Below are 27,917 nucleotides of genomic sequence, written 5' to 3'. Positions count from 1 at the left end.
TACGAAGGGCAAATCCACTTTGCACTGCAAGTGCACTTGAAAGTGCAGTCTCCCTAAATCTAAGGGGTAGATCTGAAACGAGTGGAAGCTCTGCTGATTTTATCATCCAATCATGTGCAGGCTAAAATGCTGTTATTTATTTTCCTTGCATGCCCCCTCAGATCTACAGCGACTTTACTTCCAAGTGCACTTTCAAGTGCACTTGCAGTGCAAAGTGGATTTTACTTTAGTAAATAACCCCCAATGTCAACATGCTATAGCTTTCACACAAACCAATTAATATACACTTATGCAGATTTTTTTTACCAAAGACATGTAGCAAAATACATGTTGCTTATGTTGAAATTAGATTTTATTGGAGGGGGTAAAACGTTCTGGAACTCAAATGGATATGTCACGATCAGGATCAGGCTTGGAGACCAATAGCTATAGCAGTAGAGAGCCTCCCACCGACCAGCTGGATAAGAACAGAAGCAGGTAAGCCTGGCAGATGACGCGGGCTCACCCAAGGTGCAGAGTCTGAGTACTAACCGATGTTCACCAGAGCTGGTGGTGATGGGTTTTGAGGCATGTTAGTACCAGGTCACAGTCCTCAGGATTGCCCCACCAGAAATGGAGCAAGCCAGGGTCCAGCAGCAGATATAGCAGGTAGCGATCAAGCAGAAGCATAGTCGGTTAACAAGCCAAAGGTTGATATTAAGTGATTGCATGTTGAGGGTCAAGCGTAGTCGAGGAACAAGTCAAGGGTCAGTAACGAGTAGTAACGAAGGTACGGATGGCAGCAGAAGTGACAAGAGTGAGATAATGGCTGAAGAGAGCACAATAATCTGACTAACAGGAAGTGCAGTGCAAAGGCATGACTAAAAGGATGTTCATGAGAGGAACAAACTGTTCAAGGTTCAAGAAAAGATTGATTAAGGAATTGTCTAGGGAGCTCTACAGTATCCCAGATAGCTCAGCAAGAAGAGACACTGCCAGACACAGCAGAGGTCGCAGTTTCAGACCCACGTCCTGACACTATATCTCTCATTGAAACATTATAGGCCTGGATAGAGCATGCAAGGAAGGGTATGAAGGAGCGGGGGTGGAGATCTCTCCTCTAGCTCATTCATGTGAGCAAATTTCAGTTTGAGCTATTGACATCTGTAAACAACAGGATTGCATTAACAGGCCAACTTTAAAAACCAGTCTAAAGCCTCAACTGCTAGCTGGAAAACAAAAATACAAATTTTCAACTATTAACACATTTTGTTTTATAGGTGTGATACAAATAAACATTTTTTTTTTATCAAAAGCATTTATAAGAGTAGATATACCCTCCTCCTTTTAATGGACACAGATACTTATTAGTACAGGCTTTCAGATAGCGGACAAACATATTCAAGGCATAATGAACACGGATGAATAGAAATATCCTGTGCATGCCAATTGTGAATCTGTAAAATGTTACACAAAGGATCACACTAACCGTTATCATCAAACAGGACTGATGATTTGCACAATCTGACAAGAGTTTTGGATTTTAAACTTGGGCACAAATGAACCAGCAAATTACATTTTACCTGCAAAGTATTAGATTTAAACTTTCTTCAGCTGATACACAGATCGTTTTGTTTATCTTTAGTTACCCATATGGCATGCAGGCTATGACCCTATGCAGGGCTTTTTTTTCTCAGGGGAAAGTTACAGGTACCCCCCTTTTTGAATCCCCCCTTGTTTCGGCCCCCTACCCACCTCTGAGCACTGTCCTTTGGTTCCACCCCCTAACTACTGTCCAATACTGCCCCTTTTAGAGAATACAGAACCAAGTATCATTTTGTGGTGTTAAGTAGCTTGTATGGAATTTGTTAATGATAACAAGAAAGGCAGCAAAATGGATCCCCAAGCATCAGTAGATCCACACCAGCCACATAGAACCCACCAGCAACAATAGATCTTCCAGCATCAACAGACCCTCCAGCACACCTTGTCATTACATACATTCAGTGCTGGAGTTGCCAGAACTGCATTCCCCAATGTTCCCGCTGAAAAAAGCCTTGACCCTATGTATGAAAAACTAAAAAAAGGGTTTAAACTATTCTTTGCAACCAATGAGATTGCTTAGGAGTTTGAGATAAGAGTTATACTAATTACTTGGAGAAACACAAAATTTATTCTCTGCTAGTTCCATGATCTGTATGACCTTTTTAGGTGAAAATCAACAATAAAAGATCCATCCAAATAACGGCTGCAGTAACTGAGAACACTTGGCAATTTCAGTAATTTTTTTGTGTTACCAAAGTCCCTAAAAGTAGTTAGAACAATTGGCATCTGCTCTGAGGTGAAACATCAGTTTTGGTTTAGCTGACTGTTTAAATTGAATATTTGCTGCTCATCGGTGATCTTGTTTTATTTTAGTGTGACCAAAGGTACAGCACAATAATGAACTATGTACCAATCTCCATAAAAAACATTTACATTGTTGTCTTTTCCTAAAACATAAAGTGAAATACAGTAAAAATACAATAAATCATGTACAGTGACCTAGTAACTCCCTAGTTTCTATGGAAACATGTACCTTGTCAAGATATGGCATAATAGTTTCCTCATCACCAAAGACAAATGGCACTGTACTGCATAGGTGGATATGGTGCCCTAAGGGTGAACTTGCAGTGAAGTGTAAGACATGACGCCTACAATAAAGATATAAAAATATTAGCTATGGAAACATTTTAAGACTTTTCACTCACAACTTAAAATGCATTGCTATAAGGCAAAATATCTTGCTGTTCTTTTAGTAATCTTATAGATATACATAGGGGTTGATTTCCTAAAGGCAAATAGACTGTGCACTTTGCAAGTGGCGTTGCTCCAGGGCTTAGTAAATAAGGGGATGCTCCGTTGACTTCCATCATCCAATCATTTGCATGCAAAAATGCTGTTTTTTGTTTTTTATTTTCTTTGCATGTTATAGGGTATTCTTGGGGTATTCTTTGCAAAGTGAAGCTTTGTCTCATGTACTAAGCTCTGGAACAACTGCACAGTCTATTTGCCTTTAGTAAACCAACTCCATAGTGTTTGTACTATTTATTGTATCATTTTCACAGAAACTGCAGTTCTTACTTTAGTTTAAACAATACTTGTAGTTTAAGTAAGATTATTCTTACTAGGTGCCCTTTTAATTTTTTATACTTACCTGTCCCCACTCTGCCCAGATCTTTGCTGGCGCCACACAGCTACTTTTTACATTTTCTCAGCTGTCTCTGCTACAGATGTGCACGTACACCGCAAATTCCATTTATTCCCATGGAAAGAACATCCACCACAAAGATGAACCTTTCCATAGTAATGGGTAGAGACTGCAGTGTGTTTGCCCAGGAGGGGCAGAAAGAACCCTGCTGGGAGAATTTTGAAGAAGAGGCTGCAAGGTGCCGAACAGGCCGCACAGCAAAGATCGTGATTGAGTGGGGACAAGTAATTATAAGGCTTGGAGGGGGTGGCGTTGGAGCCTAATAAGGATGATGATACTAAGTAGTGTTAACCTTTAGGTATACAGTGCTACTATTATGTTACATTTTAATCATGTGAGCATATTAACAAACTACTACTGAATATCACATATGGAATATAAATTAGATTACAAGGTAATGTATTCTGCAACAATGCAGTGTTCTAAATGCAATAACCCATCGCAATTAATCTGATTTTTTCCACTGATTTGATTATTTGCTCTGGATTTATTTACTTAGCACACAATGGCTGCAGCTTGAATGGCCTTATCAAATGAATGTGTAATCTAACAGGATGTATTTTCTGTAATAAGTCATTTTCTGTACAAAGGTGCTTCTTCAAGATCACCAATACTGTATAAATTTGACTACAACAATCTACACAGAACCGAAGAGACATATAGATGAATATAGAGGAAATAAGTGAACATATGACATTTGTAATAACAAGTCACGTTATAGAGAATGTCAATCTGTAAATATAGGACACAATATACTATGATACACTTGTATGAATATATAATTGTTATACAGAATAAGGTAAAACATAATCGGCATTGCAGTTACATAAAAACATTCATCCATTCATAAAAATTCAATGAATATAATCGATTGCTCATGGTGAGCCAAACTTGTCTGGACATTAGTTCGATGTAACTTGACGCACGTTTCATGGCTCATGCCAATCATCAGGAGTAAAATGCTCTGAAATTAAATCAATATTATCTATAAATAGAGGGCATCCTTTAAATGGGGAACAATCTCTCAAAATAAAGGTGTGTAACTTACAATACGGCCCAAAGGTGGCGCCCAACCTTGGATCCAAGGGAAGACTCTCACACACTCTCTCTGGCTGTAGTTTTTCAGCTAATACACTTCATTAATACACCATTATAGCAATCACCACTATTCATCACTTCACTCACCCATAGGTATAGGCTTATCTCATTAATTGTTTAATTTCACATGTTTTTATTTTCATACTTTTGCAGAGCAGTGTGGACTGTTTAACATACACTAAATTCACATGGTCACCTGGTCTTCACCTGTTTGCTGTCTCTGGTTTGGATGGGACTCCCCACCTCAGCCTCAGGGGAGATGATCACCCTTGTCCCCTGTCTTCCCTTGGATCCAAGTTTGGGTGCCACCTTTGGGCCGTATTGAAAGTTACACACCTTTATTTTGAGAGATTGTTCCCCATTTAAAGGATGTCCTCTATTTATAGATAATATTGATTTAATTTCAGAGCATTTTACTCCTGATCATTGGCATGAGCCATGAAACGTGTGTCGAGTTACATCGAGTTACATCGAACTGATGTCAAGACAAGTTTGGCTCACCATGAGCAATCGATTATATTCACTGAATTTTTATGAATGGACAAGTGTTTTTATGCAACTGCAATGCTGATTATGTTTTACCTTATTCTGTATAACAGCTATATATTCATACAAGTGTATCATAGTATATTGTGTCCTATATTTACAGATTGACATTCTCTATAATGTGACTTGTTATTACTAATAAATAATTTTAAAAATGATTTGAATAAGGTATCCATTCAGTGACCTGCCTCACTCAAAGTCCCATTCCTTTCTTTTTTCTGCTGTTTAACGTATGACATTTGTTGTTACAGATGTATTGTTGCTTCTACAGCCTTCTTTTTATATTCATACAGAACTTAGCTATCTTTTACATATATTTTAAGGTTTTCAAGTTTGGGAGAGTATGCACATCTATATATTAAAGAGGCAGGTTGCTTTTGGACTAAATAATTTGGACAGTTAGCTCCTTCAAAACAAGTGAACTGCAGCACTGCACAAGTAAATCAACAAATGATATACTGTATGTCATATAATTCTAGTGAATGGCTGATATGCATCAAATTAGTATAAATGCCCATTAACAGAGTCCAACTGCTACCTTGTTCAAATTACACAAAAGTAAATGTGTGAAACTGTTCAGATGAAAACTGACCTCTGGAACATCAACAGGAACAGTTTCCCGAACAGAGGTATTCAGCCTCCCTAATAGTTTTCTGGCTGCAAAGCTATTGCTGACTGCTGAATAAGGATGGGTGAATGGCTCAGCCCGAGCAAGAGATCAGGCCGAACATTGGCTGTTCAGAAGTTCTCTGAACAACCAAATTATAGGGTAGTTTGTCTGTTTGTTTGGCCTGCCGAACGACCACAATGCACTGCGCCGTCGCACAGTGCATTGAAAGCCCTGATTGCCTGAAGCAATGAAAGCTTCACCCAATCAGGGCACAGAGCACTGTCAGAGCCATGATTGGATGCTGTCATGATGACTGTATCCAATCATGGCTCATTGCTCTTAATCCCACCCCACACTATAAAAGTATTCTTTCTATAGCAGCCATTTGTAGTGTGATAGCGGCATGGAGAGAGATAGAACAGGGATCTGTTCAGTGCTATTAAATGGATAGTGTGCTATAGTGTGCTATTCTGATTCTATTGTCAGTGTAGAATATCAGTTTAGTGTGCATCTAGGGATAGTTCAGTGTGAGTGTAGTGCGATCATCTTTACATTAGTGTCAATGTAGGGATAGTTCAGTCATTGTGAGTGTAGTGCAGCCACCATTCATCTTTAGATTAGTGTCAATGTAGGGATAGTTCAGTCAGTGTGAGTGTAGTGACCGTTTAATACAGTTTTTTTTCTGTGCGTTACTGCAAGTTTAATACCATATAGTTCTGTGCATTACTGCAAGTTTAATGCCTTATGTTTTATTGCGTTACTGCAAGCTTAATGCCATATAGTTCTGTGCATTACTGCAAGTTTAACGTTGTATATTTCATTGTGCTACTGCAAGTTTAAAGGCATATAGTTCTGTGCGTTACTGCAAGTTTAAGGCCATATAGTTTTGTGCATTACTACAAGTTTAACTTTGTATATTTCATTGCATTACTGCAAGTTTAACACCATATAGTTCTGTGCGTTACTGCAAGTTTAACGCCATATAATTCTGTATGTTACTGCAAGTTTAATGCCATATAGTTATGTGCGTTACTGCAAGTTTAATGCCATATAGTTCTGTGCGTTACTGCAAGTTTCTGCAAAAAAGTTTTATCCCTATTGTGGGGTCACCAGTGTGGTATTTGTAAATTGAAAGCATATCCCCTCTCAAGTGTCTCTTCTCCAGAGAGAATAAGTTCAGTGCTCGCAACCTTTCTTCATAACTAATATCCTCCAGACCCTTTATTAGCTTTGTTGCCCTTCTTTGTACTCACTCCATTTCCAGTACATCCTTCCTAAGGACTGGTGCCCAGAACTGAACAGCATACTCCAGATGAGGCCGGACCAAAGTCATGTAGAGTGGGAGAATTATCGCTTTATCCCTGGAGTTAATCCCCTTTTTAATGCATGCCAATATTCTGTTTTTTTTGTTAGCAGCAGCTTGGCAGTGCGTGCCATTGCTGAGCCTATCATATACTAGGACCCCCAGATCCTTTTCCATCCTAGATTCCCCTAGAGGTTCACCCCCTGGTGAGCAGACTGCATTCATATTTTTGCCACTCAAATGCATTATTTTATATTTTTCTACATTAAACCTCATTTGCCATGTAGTTGCCCACCCCATTAATTTGTTCAGATCTTCGTGTAAGGTTTCCACATCCTGTGGAGAAGTTATTGCCCTGCTTAACTTAGTGTAGTCTGCAAATACAGAGATTGAGCTGTTTACCCCATCCTCCAGGTCATTTATGAACAAATTAAACAGAATTGGTCCCAGCACAGAACCCTATATTGTGCTACATTGGCTTTTCTCCAATCAGCTGGTACCATTCCAGTCAGTAGACTGTCAGTAAAAAATAGGAACAATGGTCTGGCAATTACTTGACTGAGTTCCCCAAGTACCCTTGGGTGCAAGCTATCTGGTCCCGGTGAATTGTTAAGTTTCCCAAGTCTATTTTTTAATTCTGTCCTCTGTCATCCATGAGGGTGCTTCCTGTGATGTGACATGAGGACAAACACTGCAGTTTTGGTTACTGAAGCCCCACTATTCCCTCGTGAAGACTGAGGAGAAGAATAAATTCAATACCTTCGCCATCTCCCCATCCTTTGTAACCAGTTGTCCTTTCTCATTCTTTATGGGGCCAATATGGTCTGTCCTCCCTTTTTTACTGTTTATATACTTAAGGAATCTCTTGGGATTTTTTTGCTCTCCTCAGCTATGTGTCTTTCGTGTTCTATCTTAGCCACCCTAATTATATCTTGTTGAATTCTTTGTAAAGTCGGAATGCTGATGATGATCCCTCAGCCTTGTATCTCTTGAAGGCCTTCTCCTTTGCCTTTATCTACATTTTTACATTAGAGTTAAGCCATCCAGGACTTTTGTTCGCTCTTTTAAATTTATTACCCAGTGGGATACACTGGCTAATGCCCTTATTTAATATGCTCTTAAAACAAACCCATCTCTCCTCCGTGTTCTTTGTTTCTAAGATTTTATCCCAATTTATATCTTCTAGCACAGTTTGTAGTTTAGGGAAGTTGGCTCTTTTGAAATTCAGTGTCTTTGTGTTCCCCTTGTGTTACCTATTTGTGTGATTTATACTGAAGCCAATTGACCTGTGATCGCTGTTTCCTAAATTGCCCCGTATTTCCACATTCATGATCAGGTCTGTATTGTTGGTATTGTCATAAAAAGTGTTTGGGGACCTGGGTCCTGCCCCAGGGGACATGGATCGATGCAAAAAAAAGTTTTAAAAACGGACGTTTTTTCAGGAGCAGTGATTTTAATAAATAAATAAAGTGAAACAATAAAAGTGTAATATCCCTTTAAATTTCCTACCTGGGGGGTGTCTATAATATGCCTGTAAAGGGGCGCATGTTTCCCGTGTTTAGAACAGTCTAACAGCAAAATGACATTTCAAAGGAAAAAAAGTCATTTAAAACTACTCGTGGCTATTAATGAATTGCCGGTCCGACAATACACATAAAAGTTCATTGATAAAAACGGCATGGGAATTCCCCACAGGGGAACCTCGAACCAAAATTTTTAAAAAAAAAGGCATGGGCTGTCCCCCTAAATTCCATACCAGGCCCTTCAGGACTATTAAGGGGAACCCCGGCCAAATTTTTTTTTAAAAATGGCGTGGGGCCCCCCTCAAAATCTATACCAGACCCTTCAGGTCTATTAAGGGGAACCCCGCGCCAAAATAAAAAAAAAAACAGTGTGGGGTCCCCCAAAAGATCCATACCAGACCCTTATCCGAGCACGCGACCTGGCAGGCCACAGGAAAAGAGGGGGGACGAGAGAGCGCCCCCCCTCCTGAACCATACCAGGCCACATGCCCCCAACATTACCTTTGGGGTAGCCCCCCAAAACACCTTGTCCCCATGTTGATGGGGACAAGGGCCTCATCCCCACAACCCTTGGCCAGTGGTTGTGGGGGTCTGCGGGCGGGGGGCTTCTCGGAATCTGGAAGCCCCTTTAACAAGGGGACCCCCAGATCCCAGCCCTCCCCCTGTGTGAAATGGTAAGGGCGTACAAAAGTACCCCTACCATTTCACTAAAAAAGTGTCAAAAATGACAAAAGACAGTTTTTGACAATTATTTTATTTAAATGCTTCTTCTATCTTCTTTCTTCTTTCTTCTATCTCCTATCTTCTATCTTACTTCGGTTTCTTTCTCCATCTTCTTCTGGTTCTTCTGGTTCTTCTAGTTCTTCCTCCGGTGTTTTCGTCCGGCATCTTCCTCAGCGGCGTCGGCGTCTTCTTCCCTTCTTCTCCGGGCCGCTCCGCATCCATGATGGCATGGAGGGAGGCTCCCACTGTGTGACGCTTCTCTCTTCATCTTCTTCTCTTCATCTTCTTGTCTTCATCTTCTTTTCGGGCCGCTCCGCATCCATGATGGCATGGAGGGAGGCTCCCACTGTGTGACGCTTCTCCTCTTCTGACGGTTCCTCAATAACAGGGGGCGGGGCCACCCGGTGACCCCGCCCCCCTCTGACGCACGGGGACTTGATGGGACTTCCCTGTGGCATTCCCCGTGACATCCCCTCCCGGGGAACCGTCAGAAGAGGAGAAGCATCACACAGCGGGAGCCTCCCTCCATGCCATCATGGATGCGGAGCGGCCCGAAAAGAAGATGAAGACAAGAAGATGAAGACAAGAAGATGAAGAGAAGAAGATAAAGAGAGAAGCGTCACACAGCAGGAGCCTCCCTCCATGCCACATGCCATCATGGATGCGGAGCGGCCCGGAGAAGAAGGGAAGAAGACGCCGACGCCGCGGAGGAAGATGCCGGACGAGAACCCCAGGGGAAGAACTAGAAGAACCAGAAGAACCAGAAGAAACCGAAGGAAGATAGAAGATAGAAGAAAGAAGAAAGAAGATAGAAGAAGCATTTAAATAAAGGAACTGTCAAAAACTGTCTCTTGTCATTTTTAACATTTTTGACACATTTTTTAGTGAAATGGTAGGGGTACTTTTGTACGCCCTTACCATTTCACACCGGGGGGAGGGCCGGGATCTGGGGGTCCCCTTGTTAAAGGGGGCTTCCAGATTCTGATAAGCCCCCCGCCCACAGACCCCCACAACCACCGGGCAAGGGTTGTGGAGATGAGGCCCTTGTCCCCATCAACATGGAGACAAGGTGTTTTGGGGGCTACCCCAAAGCACCCTCACAATGTTGAGGGCATGTGGCCTGGTACGGTTCAGGAGGGGGGGCGCTCTCTCGTCCCCCCCTCTTTTCCTGCGGCCTGCCAGGTTGCGTGTTCGGATAAGGGTCTGGTATGGATCTTTGGGGGGACCCATGCCATTTTTTAAAAAAAAATTTGGCACGGGGTTCCCCTTAAAATCCATACCAGACCTAAAGGGTCTGGTATAGATTTTGTGGGGGACCCCACACCATTTTTTTTTTTAAATTTTGGACAGGGTTCACCTTAATATCCATACCAGACCTGAAGGGCCTGGTATGGAATTTAGGGGGACCCCCATGTCATTTTTTTTTTTAATTTTGGTTCGGGGTTCCCCTGTGGGGAATTCCCATGCCAATTTTTATCAATGAACTTTTATGTGTATTGTCGGACCGGCAATTCATTAATAGCCACGAGTAGTTTTAAATGACTTTTTTTCCTTTAAAATGTCATTTTGCTGTCAGACTGTTCTAAACACGGGAAACATGCGCCCCTTTACAGGCATACTATAGACACCCCCCAGGTACGAAATTTAAAGGGATATTACACTTTTATTGTTTCACTTTAAGCATTATTAAAATCACTGCTCCTGAAAAAACAGCCATTTTTAAAACTTTTTTTTGCATTGATCCATGTCCCCTGGGGCAGGACTCAGGTCCCCAACACTTTTTATGACAATACCATGAATATTTCGCCTCCTCCCTAGCTCCCTTATTGATGGTATCTCTCACATTCACTTGTACATTATTCTTGATATATAGGCATATATAGTTGTGCTCATAGGTTTACATACCCTGGCAGAATTTATGATTTCTTGGCCATTTTTCAGAGAATATGAATGATAACACCAAAACTTTTCTTTTGATCATGATCAAAAGTTTAAACACCCTGGTGATTTTGGCCCGATAACATGCACACAAGTTTACACAAAGGGGTTTGAATGGCTATTAAAAGTAAGCATCCTCACCTGTGATCTGTTTGCTTGTAATTAGTGTGTGTGTGTATAAAAGGTCAATGAGTTTCTGGATGCCTAACAGACCCTTGCATCTTTCATCCAGTGCTGCACTGACGTTTCTGGATAATGAGTCATGGGGAAAGCAAAAGAATTGTCAAAGGATCTGCGGGACAAAGTAGTTGAACTGTATAAAACAGGAAAGGGATATAAAAAGATATCCCAGGAGTTGAGAATGCCAATCAGCAGTGTTCAAACTCTAATCAAGAAGTGGAAAATGAGGGGTTCTGTTGAAACCAAACCACAGTCAGGTAGACCAACTAAAATTTCAGTCACAACTGCCAGGAAAATTTGTTCGGGATGCAAAGAAAAATCCACAAATAACTTTGGGTGAAATACAGGACTCTGGAAAAGTGGTGTGGCTGTTTCAAGATGCACAATAAGGAGGAAAGATGAGCTGCATGGTCGAGTCGCCAGAAGAAAGCCATTACTACGCAAATGCCACAAAGTATCCCGCTTACAGTATGCCAAACAGCACTCAAGCCTCAAACCTTCTGGCACAAAGTAATTTGGAGTGATGATACCAAAATTGAGCTTTTTGGCCACAACCAATAAATGCTACATTTTGGAGAGGAGTCAACGAGGCCTATTATGAAAGGTAAACCATTCCTGCTATGAAACACAGAGGTGGATCGCTGATGTTTTGGGGATGTGCGAGCTACAAAGGCACAGGAAATTTGTCAAAATTAATGGCAAGATGAATGCAGTAGGTTATCAAAAAATACTGGAGGAACATTTGCATTCATAAGCCAGGAAGCTGCGCATGGGAGTTTAACGACATATATTTCATTGTGTTACTGCAAGTTTAACGCCATATAGTTCTGTGCATTACTGCAAGTTTAATGGCGTATATTTCATTGCATTACTGCAAGTTTAACACCATATAGTTCTGTGCGTTTTTGCCCATTTGATGCAGTATATTGCAGTATATTATAGTGTATCCGTGGAGTGTGTCTGTGTCGTGAATACTCAAATTAAAGTGCACCAAACACCACTTTCCATTGATTAAAGTGCATCCACATACACATTTACACATCTTTATTACATTTTGTTAATAAGCACCCCCCACTCTCCCCATCATGTCTGGGAGGACAGCAAGGAAAGGCATACATTCCCATGGCATTGTAAGGGGGCCGGCAGCATATGTGTCCACAGGCAAAGGTGGACGTGGTCAGTCCTCAGGCAGGGCATAATTTCCTCTGTTTAGTGATGTTGCCCATGCTATCCAGCCACAGCATGCAGAACCGTCCTCATCCTCCTCATTCTTTGTCAACCAAGCAGAGACTAGAGTGCAGTCCCCTGCCGCTGCCAGAGTGGCAAAACCTGCCTCCTTGTCCACAGCTATTCCTGCCATAGCCTCAACATCAGGCATGGAGGAGTCAGCAGAGTTATTTGAACACAGCATCAGCCACTTTCTCCTTGATGATGCATAGCTATTACTTGATGCAGGTGTTGGTTCTGACTCTGTGGTTGAGAAAGGCAGCAACATGAGCCTACAGAGTGGGGAGAACATTGGAACACAAATTGGCAGTCACGTTCCCTCAGCTGCAGCGTATTGCCAAATTGTCTCCAGTAGTAATGAGGATGGAGGAGATGATGATGATGAGGTCACTGACTCGACTTGGAAACCTGACAGAGCAGAGGAGGAAAGTGAGGGTGAGGCACAACCCCAACAAGGCAGCCATCATGGAAGAGTAGAGAGTAGCCACCCTATTCCATCACATTGTGGAGCTGTTATCTCCCTGCCCACTTCCCACAGCTCAGCTCTCTGGGCATTTTTTAAGACAGGTGCAGCCGATAGCACTGTTGCTATTTGCAAACTTTATCTCAAGCGCATCAAGAGTGGCAAAAGCACCAACCATTTGAGTACCACAGGTTTGACAAGGCATTCAACCTCCCATCACTCCACCCATTGGCAAGAGCACCTAAAAGCCATACAAATCTGTCCCTCCACCTTACTCAACTCAGTCTGTCCCTGCTATACCTCATGATCTCTCAGCAGCCTCCACTGACAGGGATGATGGTATAACGCAGGGTGTCCCAGGTCCTTGCAGCACATCTTCCAGCAGCACACCACCAGCTGTAGACTATAGCCAGCAAATTTCTCTGACCCAGTCCCTGTCAAACAGGTGTGGAAAAATTGGGTGTTAAATTGCGCCCATGAAACCTACACCAAAACTATTCTTCCAGATGTAATCAACACCCACAACACTAGGCAGCCCAGAAGTCCTGCAGAGAGTCCACATCTCAAAAACACTTCTGCCGCGTACACATGATCGCACATTCCGATAACAAAATCCATGTTTTTTTTCCGACGGATGTTGGCTCAAACTTGTCTTGCATACACACGGTCACACAAATCTTGTCGGAAATTCCAAACGTCAAGAACGCAGTGACGTACAACACGTACGACGAGCCAATAAAAAGTTCAATAGCCAGTGCGGCTCGTCTGCTTGATTCCGAGCATGCATGGAATTTTGTGCGTCGGAATTGTGTACACACAATCGGAATTTCCGACAACAGATTTTGTTGTCGGAAAATTTGAGATCCAGATCTCAAATTTTGTTTGTCAGAATTTCCGATAAAAAGCTCCTATCAAACATTTCCAGTTGGAAAATCAGACCATGTGTATGCGGCATTAATTTGCAACATTGGCATCAGGGGCTTCACTGCTGCTGGTAATCCAGAACTGATTCATTTTATAAAAGTTAGACGGTCCACGGAGTCTGTGGACAGACACATTCTATGAACAGTAACAAAACCTCCAGCAGCACTGAATGCCTGTTCGGAAAGCACGCTGGATGCAGGGCAGCCCAGCAGCTCAATAGCATACTGGGCAAGTTTTGGCCAGTGGTCTATTCTCATCACCTAGTAAGCCAGTGGATCGTCGACTTGAAAGCTCTCCTTCTCTGTTTTCGCCTCTAGATAATCATCCACCACATGATACAGACGCTGCCGATGAGATGCGGAAGCTGACAGCCCTGGGCGTTGAGGACTAAATAAATTCAGAAATGCATCACTTAGGTGGCCGCCTTCTCCACTGCTCCTCTCTTGACCAACAGAAGCCTCAAAACTATGTTACCATGACACTGTTACCTACCAGAGTTGGGAAAAGCGTCCTATAAACTCCTCTTTAAGGTGTCCTCAAGAGATTTCATCTTCTGCACTCTTTGTGGGGATGGGATAAGTTCTGAGACTTTCCTCTTATAACGGTGGTCAAGGAGGGTTGCCAACCAATAGTGATCTTCCTCTGCTTCAATGCCAGAAACTGCAAGAATCCTCCTCATCCTTTTCTCTCTCCTCTTGTGTGTTCTGTGGCATAGGAACAATGGTGTCTGCATAAAGTGGGCCTTGAGAGGAAAGGAAGTCCTCCTCTTCATCACGCTGCTCTGCCTTGAGTGCCCTTGTCCATAATGCTATGCAGAGTCAGCTCCAGCAGGAAAACAACAGGGATTGTGTCAGTGATGCATGCATTGTCACGGCTCACCATCCTTGTGGCCTCCTCAAATGGTGACAGTACAGTGCATGCATCCTTTATGAGCAGCCATTGGCATGGGGAAAAAAAGTTGAGCCGGCCTCAGCCTATCTTTGTGCCACACTCACACAGGTACTTGTTGACAGCCCTCTGCTGCATGTGCAAAGTCGAGTTCCACCTGGTGGGCATGTCACAAGTTTACGGGCAAGTGGAATTCCCCGATGAATTTCAGCCAACCGAGCACTGGCTGTGTATGATTGCTTAAAATGGCTACAGACTCTTCTGAACTGCTTTAGTATGCATCAGGTGCCAGGCATGGCACATGTGTCAACTTTCTCTGTCTAAGGGCAGGCAGGAGGTTTGTGCCATTATCGCACACCACCATTCCTGGCCCCAGCTGGCATGGCATGAACCACCTCTGGGCCTGTCCCTGCAGAGCTGCAAGAATCTCTGCTCTGGTGTGGTTCCTGTCCCCTAGACACACCAGCTGAAGCACTGCATGGCACCTTTTAGCCTGACTCATTGAATAGCCCTTTGAACGCTTAGTGGGTACCTGAGGTTCATAGGACAATTCAGCAGAGGAGAGCATGGAGGAGGAGGAAGAGGGGGTAGAGCTGAAAAAATCTTGCATCATCACCCTCTATATCGAGACGTGGGGGCACAACAAGCTGCAGCACTGAGCCCTGTCCTGCATCCTCCCGAGTTGCAAGCAGAGTTACCCAGTGTGCTGTGAACTAAATATATCGTCCCTGTCCATGCTTGCTGGACCACATGTCAGCAGTAACGTGGACTTTGCGACTGACTGCCTTGCCCAACGATGCCACCACATTGTCTTCCACGTGATGGTAGAGAGCTGGAATGGTTTTACATGAAAAGAAATAGCGAATGGGAACCTGCTGTTGTGGTACAGCACATTCTGCAAATTCACGGAAGGGGGCAGAATCCACCAGGCAGAAAGGCAGAAGTTGTAGAGCCAGCAGCTTTGACAAGCCTGTATTTAGACGCTGGGCATGTACTGTCAAACTATGTTTCCGCACCTGTTTGACAGGTGCATATCATTGCAATTTTTGACAGCAAGGCCAATTCTTGCTATCATCAAGAGTACTCCTATACGGTTACGGTGTGAAGACGTCACCGACACCCAAAGAACAATTTTTCCGCACCCAATACAGAAGTAGAAATTCAAAGTCTGTGGTAGACACCAGAACTTATCCGAAAAAATCTCTAATCTTGTTTCCTGTGCAGTACATTGTGGCCTCATCATACAGACTGGCTCCCCGAGCCGTTGCTTACAAAATAAAGAGAGCTTGCAGGGAAAATTTCATTTTTTTTGGGCTTTATAAATGCAATTATTGCTGCAGCAGCTTCTATACACAGCACAGATGTGCCACTTTACAGGTGGACTAAGGGGACCCCCCAGGCACTATATTAAAAGGATTTTTTTCATTTTTATACTTTCACTTTACGCATCAGTAAATCACTGCTCATTAAAAAATTACTTTTTTTACAAACACTTTTTTAATTGATACATGTCCCCCATGGCAGTACCCGGACCCCATAACCATTGTATGCCCAATTATTTGCATATAAGCCTTCAAAATGGGCACTTTTGATTTTTCATGTTCAGGTCCCATAGACTTCAATGGGGTTTGTTATTCGGTTCCAAACTTTCCCGATGCTCAAAAGTTCTGGTGCAAACCGAACAGGGGGTCATTTGGCCCATCCCTACTGCTGATGCATTAACTAAAGTATTGGTTCTTCAGTGCCCTGGAACTATACTAAAAATGAAAGATCCTGGAGGATAACTTTGTCCCTACTGGGGAGATTTCCTCCCTATTCCTGTCAGAGCTGGAAATGATGGGAAATCTCTCCTGCAGGTACATAGATACATGTTTTTCAGAAGAGTTATTTATATTACAGTATATATTGATACTAACCCAGGAGGAAGACTTATAACAGATGATTTGGTTCCATAAGTATTTAGCTTTAGCACAACTGGTCCATACAAGAGTCTTTTCCAAGAAAACTTCTCTGCTATTAGAAGACCTTTTTGTATTCCAGAATACTGTTTTACTGTAAAAACAAAAAAAACACATTAGGATAGAACAGACCACAATAATAATAATAATAATAATAATAAAGAAAAAAATACAAAGCCCTTTTCTTGTTTGGTAACACAGTTGTGGAAGGTCACTTGTACAACAGTATTTTATTTCCCTTAATTATGTGGCTCACTTTCACCGAGCTACATCATCTTTTAAAATCTGAAGCCTCTCTTCACTTGCTGCTTTTAGGCATTTTTCTTAGTAATTCTGCCCGTGGTTCCAAATTGCCGCAAATTGCGTGATGCTCATTTGGGTGCCTTTATTCTTAATGGCACCCCAAATGCAGTGCAATTCTGTTGCGTGACCGAATCGGGCAGCAAAATGTGCATTTAAAAATCACACTAAACTTGATGTCCATAAAGGAACAGGAGCTTCTTTCAGCTGACAAACGCACATAGGGCAAACTATCGGAGTGAATGGGATGTCCTATGCACCACATGTGGAAATGCATGTAAATTGCACTTTAAAAATTGCAAGCGGGAACTTGCACTTGTTCCCACAATGCAAGATCTGTATGGGACCTTAATAGATACGCATATATGCAATTTTTTACTGTTTCACTAAGGCCCCTTTCACACTGGGGTGGTTTGCAGGCGTTATTGCGCTAAAAATAGCGCCTGCAAACCGCCCCTAAACAGCCTCCGCTGTTTGTTCAGTGTGAAAGCCCGAGGGCTTTCACACTGAAGCGGTGCGCTGGTAGGAGAAGAAAAAATCTCCTGCAAGCCGCATCTTTGGAGCGGTGAAGGAGCGGTGTATTCACCGCTCCTTCATCGCTCCTGCCCATTGAAATCAATGGGACAGCACGGCTATACCGCGGTAATACCGCGGCTATAGCCGCGCTATACAAGGGGTTTTAACCCTTTTTCGGCCGCCAGCGGGGGGTTAAAACCGCACCGCTAGCGGCCGAATACTGCGGTAAAACAGCTCTAAAAATAGCGCTGTTTTACCGCCGATGCCCCCTACCGCCCCAGTGTGAAAGGGGCCTTAAACACACACTATTACATTTATACATAATTACAGTATTTATGACAAAAATATAGCTTGTATCTTTTAGATAACTGATAGTTCATATGTCCACTATCATGCAAAGTACAGAATAGCACCATCTTTAATTTCTGTATTTCTTGTCAGAAAATATGTAGCGTGGGTAGGCTTATAGGGAAAATAGCAAATATTGTCTGACTCTGGCCACCTGAGGTGCAAGGGTTAAACTGCAAAATCAGCTTTATTATAAATTCTAGAATACCAGAATATTGACCATATGTCACAGTTAATTTATATCTATGTTACTGAGTTTTATTTGTTAAGTTATTATTAGATTGCACATGTGTATCTAAAACACAACCTGATTTTAGTTTACCTCAGCCTGGAGGATGAAATCTGATTGCTAGGCTTACAGCACCTCTTTGTAGTTTGTTATCCTTTATTAAATAAGCCTGAAAGTATCACCTATGTTATATCTAGGCATGTTATTCGGATTTCGCTTTAACTTTTTTTTTTTATACTTACAATGCAAATCACCCCAGCGCACCAGGGCTGAAAAGCTAATCAATATTTCTGTTGGCTTCACATTGTCCACAAATAGAAAATAAGAGCCACAATCTCGATCATCTGTTGTCTGAAAGATGCAAAACAAGTATTTATTGTTAATCTTAGCATTTTAAGGTTTTTATGCTACTGCGACCACATGCATTTTATTGTTTAGAAAAAACTTTACAAAGGCACAACGTTCATTTTAATTGAACAATAAATTGTTTCATTAAAACATTTTTAGTAAGTGAGTGTATGGACTATACAATATCATTTAGAGTTTGTAATAATATGGGAGTTTTATCATGTAGGAGACAGCGAAAGATAATATTTTAGAAAATCTAAATATCAGTGACCACAAGATCTTACACATTCCATTAAATGCATTTACTGTTATACAATACATTAATGTAAACACAAGCTGAAATCAAAGACACACCCTGTCTCTCCCGTAACAAAAAATACCACTTCTGAAGCGATCATACGATAATCTGATCGCTAATACACAGCTGTTGTTCGAAATTTTCCGGAGGGACAAACATGAAAATGTTTCTCGTAGATACCAGATCATACAATTTTCATTTAATGAGTACAGTTTCATCCAAAAATACAACACAAATACACTACTCATATCACTTCCAAATTTTTATTCTGTCATACAAACATTTTTGTACTTTAGTAACCTATTCATTTTTTAATTCATCTGATAATCTCATCATGTGTACTAGGCTTTACATAATCAGGGAGTGACCATGCTGTAAACCCAGTTACCTAAACAGAAACATTCAGTATGTTTGGAAGGTGAGCTTTCTCCAGGGACCAAGCCCCCTTCCCTCAGAAGGTTGTCCTGGACTCATCCCCAGCCTGTAAGGCTGGTGTCCATTGTGGGAATCTTCATTCCACCCACCGTGGAAAGAAAATTGCTTGATTACCTCCTGCATGTCTTGGCTCAGGGCAAGGCTGACAGCTTTACAGTGTTCAGTCTCCTAGTGCTGCAGATGTTGAGGGAGAAAGGAGAGAATATCAGGGGAATAAGATAAGACACTATCCTTGTGATTTTAACTCTTTTGTGTCTCCCTGGCAGCAGAGTTTGTCCTGTCACCTCTCCTGCTTTTCGGTTCTCCCTAATCTGGGCTCCCTCTGCAGTCTGTGTCAAATGTACACTACACAATGGGAAATTTCCTCTAGTGGGACTTTATAAGGCAAGAGTCTTTAAACAATAATATATCAAAAAAGTATATAATTTTATTATCAAAAGTTAAAACATGATAAAGATAAAAGAGGTGGATGCCAGCAAATTCAGATGGTGGTAAAAACAGGAGTATACATATCAGTTTACAATATAACAGACAGTGCAGCGCTAAAACCAAAAAACAGATAGAATAAACTAAAATTGAAATCCACCACAGTGTAAAATCAATAAGTCCATGGGAATAATCCTGATATCATCTTCATATCCAAGCAGAACACTTGCTTAGCAAAGAGGTGATTCAGAGAAATCCCACCACCAAGGTAAAAGATGGCCTCTCACCTGATGGCGTGGACCCTTTAACTACAGAGGGTCAGAGAGAGCCTTTTCATAAAACCAAAAGGTAAACAGCATGCAGAGGCATCCGTCAGGGACTCGGCATAAGGTACTCCGATTTGGCAATATGTATGAAAAAGAACAACAGAAAAATAGTGCTCTCTGTAATATATGACTCTTTATTATATAAAAAGTGGTAACACTCACATAAGAAGCGCTTGACAAGTGCACGTAAACAATCAGAAGCGAAGGAGATCTTCCGGACAATGATGCAGATGCGCAGTGGCCGCGGGTGACGTCACGACGTTGTCCTCGTTCTGGACGCGTTGCGTCCCAGTGGGCGGGGACTTCATCAGCAGATGAGGACACGACGTGGGCACCTGCGCTATATACCAGGTGAGTAACCATGACAACGCAGACCGCCGCATATTTAACCTCACGCAAACCCGGAAATCAATCCGGATATGACCCCTCGGAGTGAAATGTATAATAAACGGAAGCATCTATTCCAATGAACCTAAAACCACTAAGGGGGGATTCAGATTAAAATACAAAGATGCATCAATCCTAAAAAATTGTGCATCAATCCTTAAAAGGAAATATGCTAAAACGAAAGCCAGTGAAGAATATTTGGCAATCATTAATGTAAATTTAGATAAAATTTCTATAAAATGTTACTATCTGAAATGTAACTAATTAAGATATATGTGAGTCATCCGCGGCCACTGTCACCCTAAAATTACAATATCATAACAACAAAAATAAAACAATTAACGATCGGATATAAAGCAATTAGTGTCGAAATCCACGTTTAACCCTTCAGGGCAGAGAACCCTAGTTTCAAAGATCCAATATGATTCTCTTTTACTCAGTTTCCTTATAAAATTACCACCCCTCCAGTGCCTAGTGACCCTCTCTATACCCCAAAATCTCAAACTTTTTGGATTCTGATGGTGATGGAGTTTAAAGTGTCTGGAAACATTGTGGGTTTTCAGGCCTTTTTTGATATTATTAACATGATCTGCGAGCCTCACGTGTAGGGGTCTGGATGTTCTAACAATATACTGGAGCCCGCACCCGCACTCCAGCATATACACAACCCCTACTGTGTCACAGGTGATCAACTGTTTAATTTCATACTCCTTATTAGTAGCAGAGGCCAAAAACTTTTTCCTTTTCTTTATATTCCCCTTAGCATGCTTGCATGGAATGCATTTACCACAAGCATAGAAACCACCCAAAAAGGAGAACAACCTGTCAGAGGTGGGGACAGGGGGTTCAGAACACTGGGGGCCAAATGATCCCTTAACGATGGAGCCTTCTTATATATGAACTGGGGACGGTCGGGGAGCACGGGGCCTAAAATTTTATCCTGTTTTAAGATAGGCCAGTTCTTAAGCACTACTTTCTCAAAGGTACGGTATTGCACATTATAATCAAGTACCATCTTAAAGTTATGATTATCTTTGGGAATATCCCTAACGGTATCGGAGACAAGTGTGCTTCTGTCTAAACTTTTAACTTTAGTAATCTCATCCTCTAACCTGGAACGATCATACCCTTTCTGTTCAAACCTTGATGTCAGGATCTGTGACTGTGCGATAAAATCATCATCTGAGGTACAATTCCTCCGCAACCTGATATACTGACCCCTGGGGATGTTACACAACCATGAATGGTGATGACAACTCCCCAGGGGTATGAATGAATTGCGGTCAGTGGGTTTGAAGTAATTGGTCATTGTGAGATAATCATGTGTGATACTGATGGTCAGATCCAAGAATACAACCTTTTCTGGGTCAATGGTCCATGACAGAACTATGTTCTTTTGGTTATTGTTGAGGGTTTCAATAAACAAGTTTAGTTTATCCCTGTCCCCTCTCCATAACAAAATGAGGTCGTCAATAAATCTACGGTAACATATGAGCTCTGGGGGTCTATTAGAAAAAACAGCCTCTTCCTCCCAGTGGGCCATAAAAATATTAGCCACACTGGGAACAAAGCGAGCCCCCATAGCAACACCCCTCTTCTGCAAATAAAAATCCCTATTATACCAGAAATAGTTCTTAGTTAAGCAGAAATTTAAACAGCTCAACAAAAATTCCTGATGTCTCCCTGACAATGATGAGGAAGATAAAGCCCATTCGACAGATGACATAGCATCTCTGTGACCAATGATGGTATACAGAGAACTAACGTCCGCTGTTACCAAAAAGGTAGATGATGAGCACTCGAGATTTTCCAAGATCTGAATAACGTGCTTGGTATCTTTTAGGAATGCAGGGGTTTTGGTCACAAGCGGTTGCAAAAAAAAGTCAATATATTGCCCAAGCCGTGCTGACACTGAGTCTATCCCATTCACAATGGGTCGACCCGGGGGGTTGATGATGTCTTTATGGATCTTGGGTAGGAAATAGATAATGGGGGTTCTGCAAAATAAAGGATCCAAATACATGGCTTCTTTTTTGTTTAGAATTTTCTGATCCTTACCATCCTCTATAATCGCATGCAATTCATCCTTATATGTTAACACAGGATCTTTGCTGAGAATACTATAAGTATCCTGGTCAGAGAGCAAACGACTCATTTCTGATTGATAGTAATCCTTACTTAGGATAACCAGACCGCCCCCCTTATCAGCGGGACGGATAACAATATCTTTCCGCTCAGCTAGCGATTGGATCCCGCGTTTGATATATAAAGGATCAAAAATTTTCTTAACCTTTAACTGATTCAGGTCATGGGAAACCATGTTTTTAAACACTTCTAAATACTTGTTATCAGTATTCTGCGAGTTAAACGTGGATTTATTTTGTAAAGAAGAGTGTTGGGAAATAGATGATTTAGTTCCCTGATGTGACTGGGCCAGAAAATATTTTTTTATATTGAGGGTTCTGACATATTTTTGGATATTGACATAAGTGTCGAATTTATTAAGGTTTTTGATAGGTGCAAACTTTAGACCTCGATCCAAAACCTTAATTTCATCGTCACTAAGAGTGACTGAGCTAAGATTATATATACCTTTCCCTACCGTGGTTTGGGCCTTTTGTACTCTCCTGCCCCCTCTCCTTCCTCTCTTTCTTTTCGCTTGCGAGGGCCGGCGTATGATGGAGTGTAAGGTATCGGTTGCCTCCACGGCTCTCCTTGTTGCGCTTGGAGGGACTGCGGGGGGGTATCTCTGTTCCCCCCGCTGGCCTAAAAAACCTTTTTTGTTATATAGGGTATGATCAGCCAATGGAGCAAAGCGATTAGATGTAGGGATAGGTTTATTATAAGGGGGGTCAGGACCTCCTCTCTCAAAGTGTTCCCTGCTGTCTTCATAAACTGAATAACCATTCTGACGATAGGGAGTCCCATGATGGTGATAAGGCCTATTATTGCCTCTGCCCTTTCCTCTGAAATTACCTCTTTTATTGTTTTTTCTCTTATGGCCATAGGTATTCGGGTAAGAGGCCGGCTTTGCCTGATGTGAGTAATCATATTCATATACGGGTTTGATTCTGGAGGTATTAATTCCAGCATCTCCTGTGGTGACCTGAGTGTTAACAGGTGCTGGGGCAGGATCTTCCGTGCCTGAGGAATTCTGCCATTTAAAAATTACCCCCCCTATTAAAATCTTCAAAATCCCTAATTAATTTTTTCCGTTTTTTATTCTGTGTTTCCAGATCCCATTTAATGAGTTTATTTTTAAGTTCTCCTGATAGTTTGATAAACTCATCACTATCTTTGAAAGTTTCCACATTCTTGGTAATTTCTCCAATCTGAGAATCAAGAGTGGTCATTCTCTTTCTCTTACGGATCAGGAGAAACTCCAACAATTCAAAACCTCTTTTGATGAAAAAATCACTCCATTCAGACATAGACTGAACATCAGTCAAACCATCATTCGGGGTTAAATCCCACCGCAGGCGTCTAGGTATAAGTCTGGCGGCAAGATATTGCTCAAATGATGTGATATCCCACCAGGTTTTGATCTTTTTTTCATAAGCATAACCCAATTTTCTAAAAGATTGAGGCAAATCATTAATGGGTTCTAAGGTGGGATTCCTAGAGAATACCTCATTAATCTTAATATCTCGTTTCTCAGCTCTTCACGCTGATTTATTTTTCTTTTTTTGTTATTTGTGCAATTTTCAGTAATCTAGCTGCGATATGGAAGTGTTCAATTACTTTGAGAAACGAGATTTTAAGATTAATGAGGTATTCTCTAGGAATCCCACCTTAGAACCCATTAATGATTTGCCTCAATCTTTTAGAAAATTGGGTTATGCTTATGAAAAAAAGATCAAAACCTGGTGGGATATCACATCATTTGAGCAATATCTTGCCGCCAGACTTATACCTAGACGCCTGCGGTGGGATTTACCCCGAATTATGGTTTGACTGATGTTCAGTCTATGTCTGAATGGAGTGATTTTTTCATCAAAAGAGGTTTTGAATTGTTGGAGTTTCTCCTGATCCGTAAGAGAAAGAGAATGGCCACTCTTGATTCTCAGATTGGAGAAATTACCAAGAATGTGGAAACTTTCAAAGATAGTGATGAGTTTATCAAACTATCAGGAGAACTTAAAAATAAACTCATTAAATGGGATCTGGAAACACAGAATAAAAACCAGAAAAAAATTGATTAGGGATTTTGAAGATTTTATTGGGGGGGTAATTTTTAAATGGCAGAATTCCTCAGGCACGGAAGATCCTGCCCCAGCACCTGTTAACACTCAGGTCACCACAGGAGATGCTGGAATTAATACCCCCAGAATCAAACCCGTATATGAATATGATTACTCACATCAGGCAAAGCCAGCCTCTTACCCGAATACCTATGGCCATAAGAGAAAAAACAATAAAAGAGGTAATTTCAGAGGAAAGGGCAGAGGCAATAATAGGCCTTATCACCATCATGGGACTCCCTATCGTCAGAATGGTTATTCAGTTTATGAAGACAGCAGGGAACACTTTGAGAGAGGAGGTCCTGACCCCCCTTATAATAAACCTACCCCTACATCTAATCGCTTTGCTCCATTGGCTGATCATACCCCATATAACAAAAAAGGTTTTTTAGGCCAGCGGGGGGAACAGAGATACCCCCCCGCAATCCCTCCAACCACAACAAGGAGAGCCGTGGAGGCAACCGATACCTTACACTCCATCATACGCCGGCCCTCGCAAGTGAAAAGAAAGAGAGGAAGGAGAGGGGGCAGAAGAGTACAAAAGGCCCAAACCACGGTAGGGAAAGGTATATATAATCTTAGCTCAGTCACTCTTAGTGACGATGAAATTAAGGTTTTGGATCGAGGTCTAAAGTTTGCACCTATCAAAAACCTTAATAAATTCGACACTTATGTCAATATCCAAAAATATGTCAGGACCCTCAATATAAAAAAATATTTTCTGGCCCAGTCACATCAGGGAACTAGATCATCTATTTCCCAACACTCTTCTTTACGAAATAAATCCACGTTTAAAGCGCAGAATACTGATAACAAGTATTTAGAAGTGTTTAAAAACATGGTTTCCCATGACCTGAATCAGTTAAAGGTTAAGAAAATTTTTGATCCTTTATATATCAAACGTGAGATCCAATCGCTAGCTGAGCGGAAAGATATTGTTATCCGCCCAGCTGATAAGGGGGGCGGTCTGGTTATCCTAAGTAGGGATTACTATCAATCAGAAATGAGTCGTTTGCTCTCTGACCAGGATACTTATAGTATTCTCAGCAAAGATCCTGTGTTAACATATAAGGATGAATTGCATGCGATTATAGAGGATGGTAAGGATCAGAAAATTCTAAACAAAAAAGAAGCCATGTGTTTGGATCCTTTATTTTGCAGAACCCCCATTATCTATTTCCTACCCAAGACCCATAAAGACATCATCAACCCCCCGGGTCGACCCATTGTGAATGGGATAGACTCAGTGTCAGCACGGCTTGGGCAATATATTGACTTTTTTTTGCAACCGCTTGTGACCAAAACCCCTGCATTCCTAAAAGATACCAAGCACGTTATTCAGATCTTGGAAAATCTCGAGTGCTCATCATCTACCTTTTTGGTAACAGCGGACGTTAGTTCTCTGTATACCATCATTGGTCACAAAGATGCTATGTCATCTGTCGAATGGGCTTTATCTTCCTCATCATTGTCAGGGAGACATCAGGAATTTTTGTTGAGCTGTTTAAATTTCTGTTTAACTAAGAACAATTTCTGGTATAATAGGGATTTTTATTTGCAGAAGAGGGGTGTTGCTATGGGGGCTCGCTTTGCTCCCAGTGTGGCTAATATTTTTATGGCCCACTGGGAGGAAGAGGCTGTTTTTTCTAATAGACCCCCAGAGCTCATATGTTACCGTAGATTTATTGACGATCTCATTTTGATATGGAGAGGGGACAGGGATAAACTAAACTTGTTTATTGAAACCCTCAACAATAACCAAAAGAACATTGTTCTGTCATGGACCATTGACCCAGAAAAGGTTGTATTCTTGGATCTGACCATCAGTATCACACATGATCATCTCACAATGACCAATTACTTCAAACCCACTGACCGCAATTCATACATACCCCTGGGGAGTTGTCATCACCATTCATGGTTGTGTAACATCCCCAGGGGTCAGTATATCAGGTTGCGGAGGAATTGTACCTCAGATGATGATTTTATCGCACAGTCACAGATCCTGACATCAAGGTTTGAACAGAAAGGGTATGATCGTTCCAGGTTAGAGGATGAGATTACTAAAGTTAAAAGTTTAGACAGAACCACACTTGTCTCCGATACCGTTAGGGATATTCCCAAAGATAATCATAACTTTAAGATGGTACTTGATTATAATGTGCAATACCGTACCTTTGAGAAAGTAGTGCTTAAGAACTGGCCTATCTTAAAACAGGATAAAATTTTAGGCCCCATGCTCCCCGACCGTCCCCAGTTCATATATAAGAAGGCTCCATCGTTAAGGGATCGTTTGGCCCCCAGTGTTCTGAACTCCCCTGTCCCCACATCTGACAGGTTGTTCTCCTTTTTGGGTGGTTTCTATGCTTGTGGTAAATGCATTCCATGCAAGCATGCTAAGGGGAATATAAAGAAAAGGAAAAAGTTTTTGGCCTCTGCTACTAATAAGGAGTATGAAATTAAACAGTTGATCACCCGTGACACGGTAGGGGTTGTGTATATGCTGGAGTGCGGGTGCGGGCTCCAGTATATTGTTAGAACATCCAGACCCCTACACGTGAGGCTCGCAGAGCATGTCAATAATATCAAAAAAGGCCTGAAAACCCACAATGTTTCCAGACACTTTAAACTCCATCACCATCAGAATCCAAAAAGTTTGAGATTTTGGGGTATAGAGAGGGTCACTAGGCACTGGAGGGGTGGTAATTTTATAAGGCAACTGAGTAAAAGAGAATCATATTGGATCTTTGAAACTAGGGTTCTCTGCCCTGAAGGGTTAAACGTGGATTTCGACACTAATTGCTTTATATCCGATCGTTAATTGTTTTATTTTTGTTGTTATGATATTGTAATTTTAGGGTGACAGTGGCCGCGGATGACTCACATATATCTTAATTAGTTACATTTCAGATAGTAACATTTTATAGAAATTTTATCTAAATTTACATTAATGATTGCCAAATATTCTTCACTGGCTTTCGTTTTAGCATATTTCCTTTTAAGGATTGATGCACAATTTTTTAGGATTGATGCATCTTTGTATTTTAATCTGAATTCCCCCTTAGTGGTTTTAGGTGCATTGGAATAGATGCTTCCGTTTATTATACATTTCACTCTGAGGGGTCATATCCGGATTGATTTCCGGGTTTGCGTGAGGTTGATCATGCGGCGTTCTGCGTTGTCATGGTTACTCACCTGGTATATAGTGCGGGTGCCCACGTCGTGTCCTCATCTGCTGATGAAGTCCCCGCCCACTGGGACGCAACGCGTCCAGAACGAGGACAACGTCGTGACGTCACCCGCGGCCACTGCGCATCTGCATCATTGTCCGGAAGATCTCCTTCGCTTCTGATTGTTTACATGCACTTGTCAAGTGCTTCTTATGTGAGTGTTACCACTTTTTATATAATAAAGAGTCATATATTACAGAGAGCACTATTTTTCTGTTGTTCT

At 41.7% G+C, this 27,917-nt stretch overlaps 1 protein-coding gene across 4 annotated transcripts in view; it reads right to left on the bottom strand.

The window, feature by feature from the left end:
- The window catches only part of ADGB (androglobin), a 505,879-nt gene that overhangs the window by 151,169 nt on the left and 326,793 nt on the right, over positions 1-27,917 (bottom strand). For all 4 annotated transcript variants that reach the window (XM_073627819.1, XM_073627820.1, XM_073627821.1 and 1 more), the window contains 3 exons: positions 18,246-18,354; positions 16,569-16,704; positions 2,558-2,672 (listed from right to left, as the gene is read on the bottom strand). In XM_073627819.1, coding sequence (XP_073483920.1) covers positions 2,558-2,672; positions 16,569-16,704; positions 18,246-18,354 — 360 coding nt within the window. The remainder of the gene's footprint in view (positions 1-2,557; positions 2,673-16,568; positions 16,705-18,245; positions 18,355-27,917) is intronic.

This window comes from Aquarana catesbeiana, linkage group LG04, assembly GCF_042186555.1.
Source record: "Aquarana catesbeiana isolate 2022-GZ linkage group LG04, ASM4218655v1, whole genome shotgun sequence".
Classification (NCBI taxonomy): domain Eukaryota; kingdom Metazoa; phylum Chordata; class Amphibia; order Anura; family Ranidae; genus Aquarana; species Aquarana catesbeiana.
This window is presented reverse-complemented; position numbering and strand designations above follow the sequence as displayed.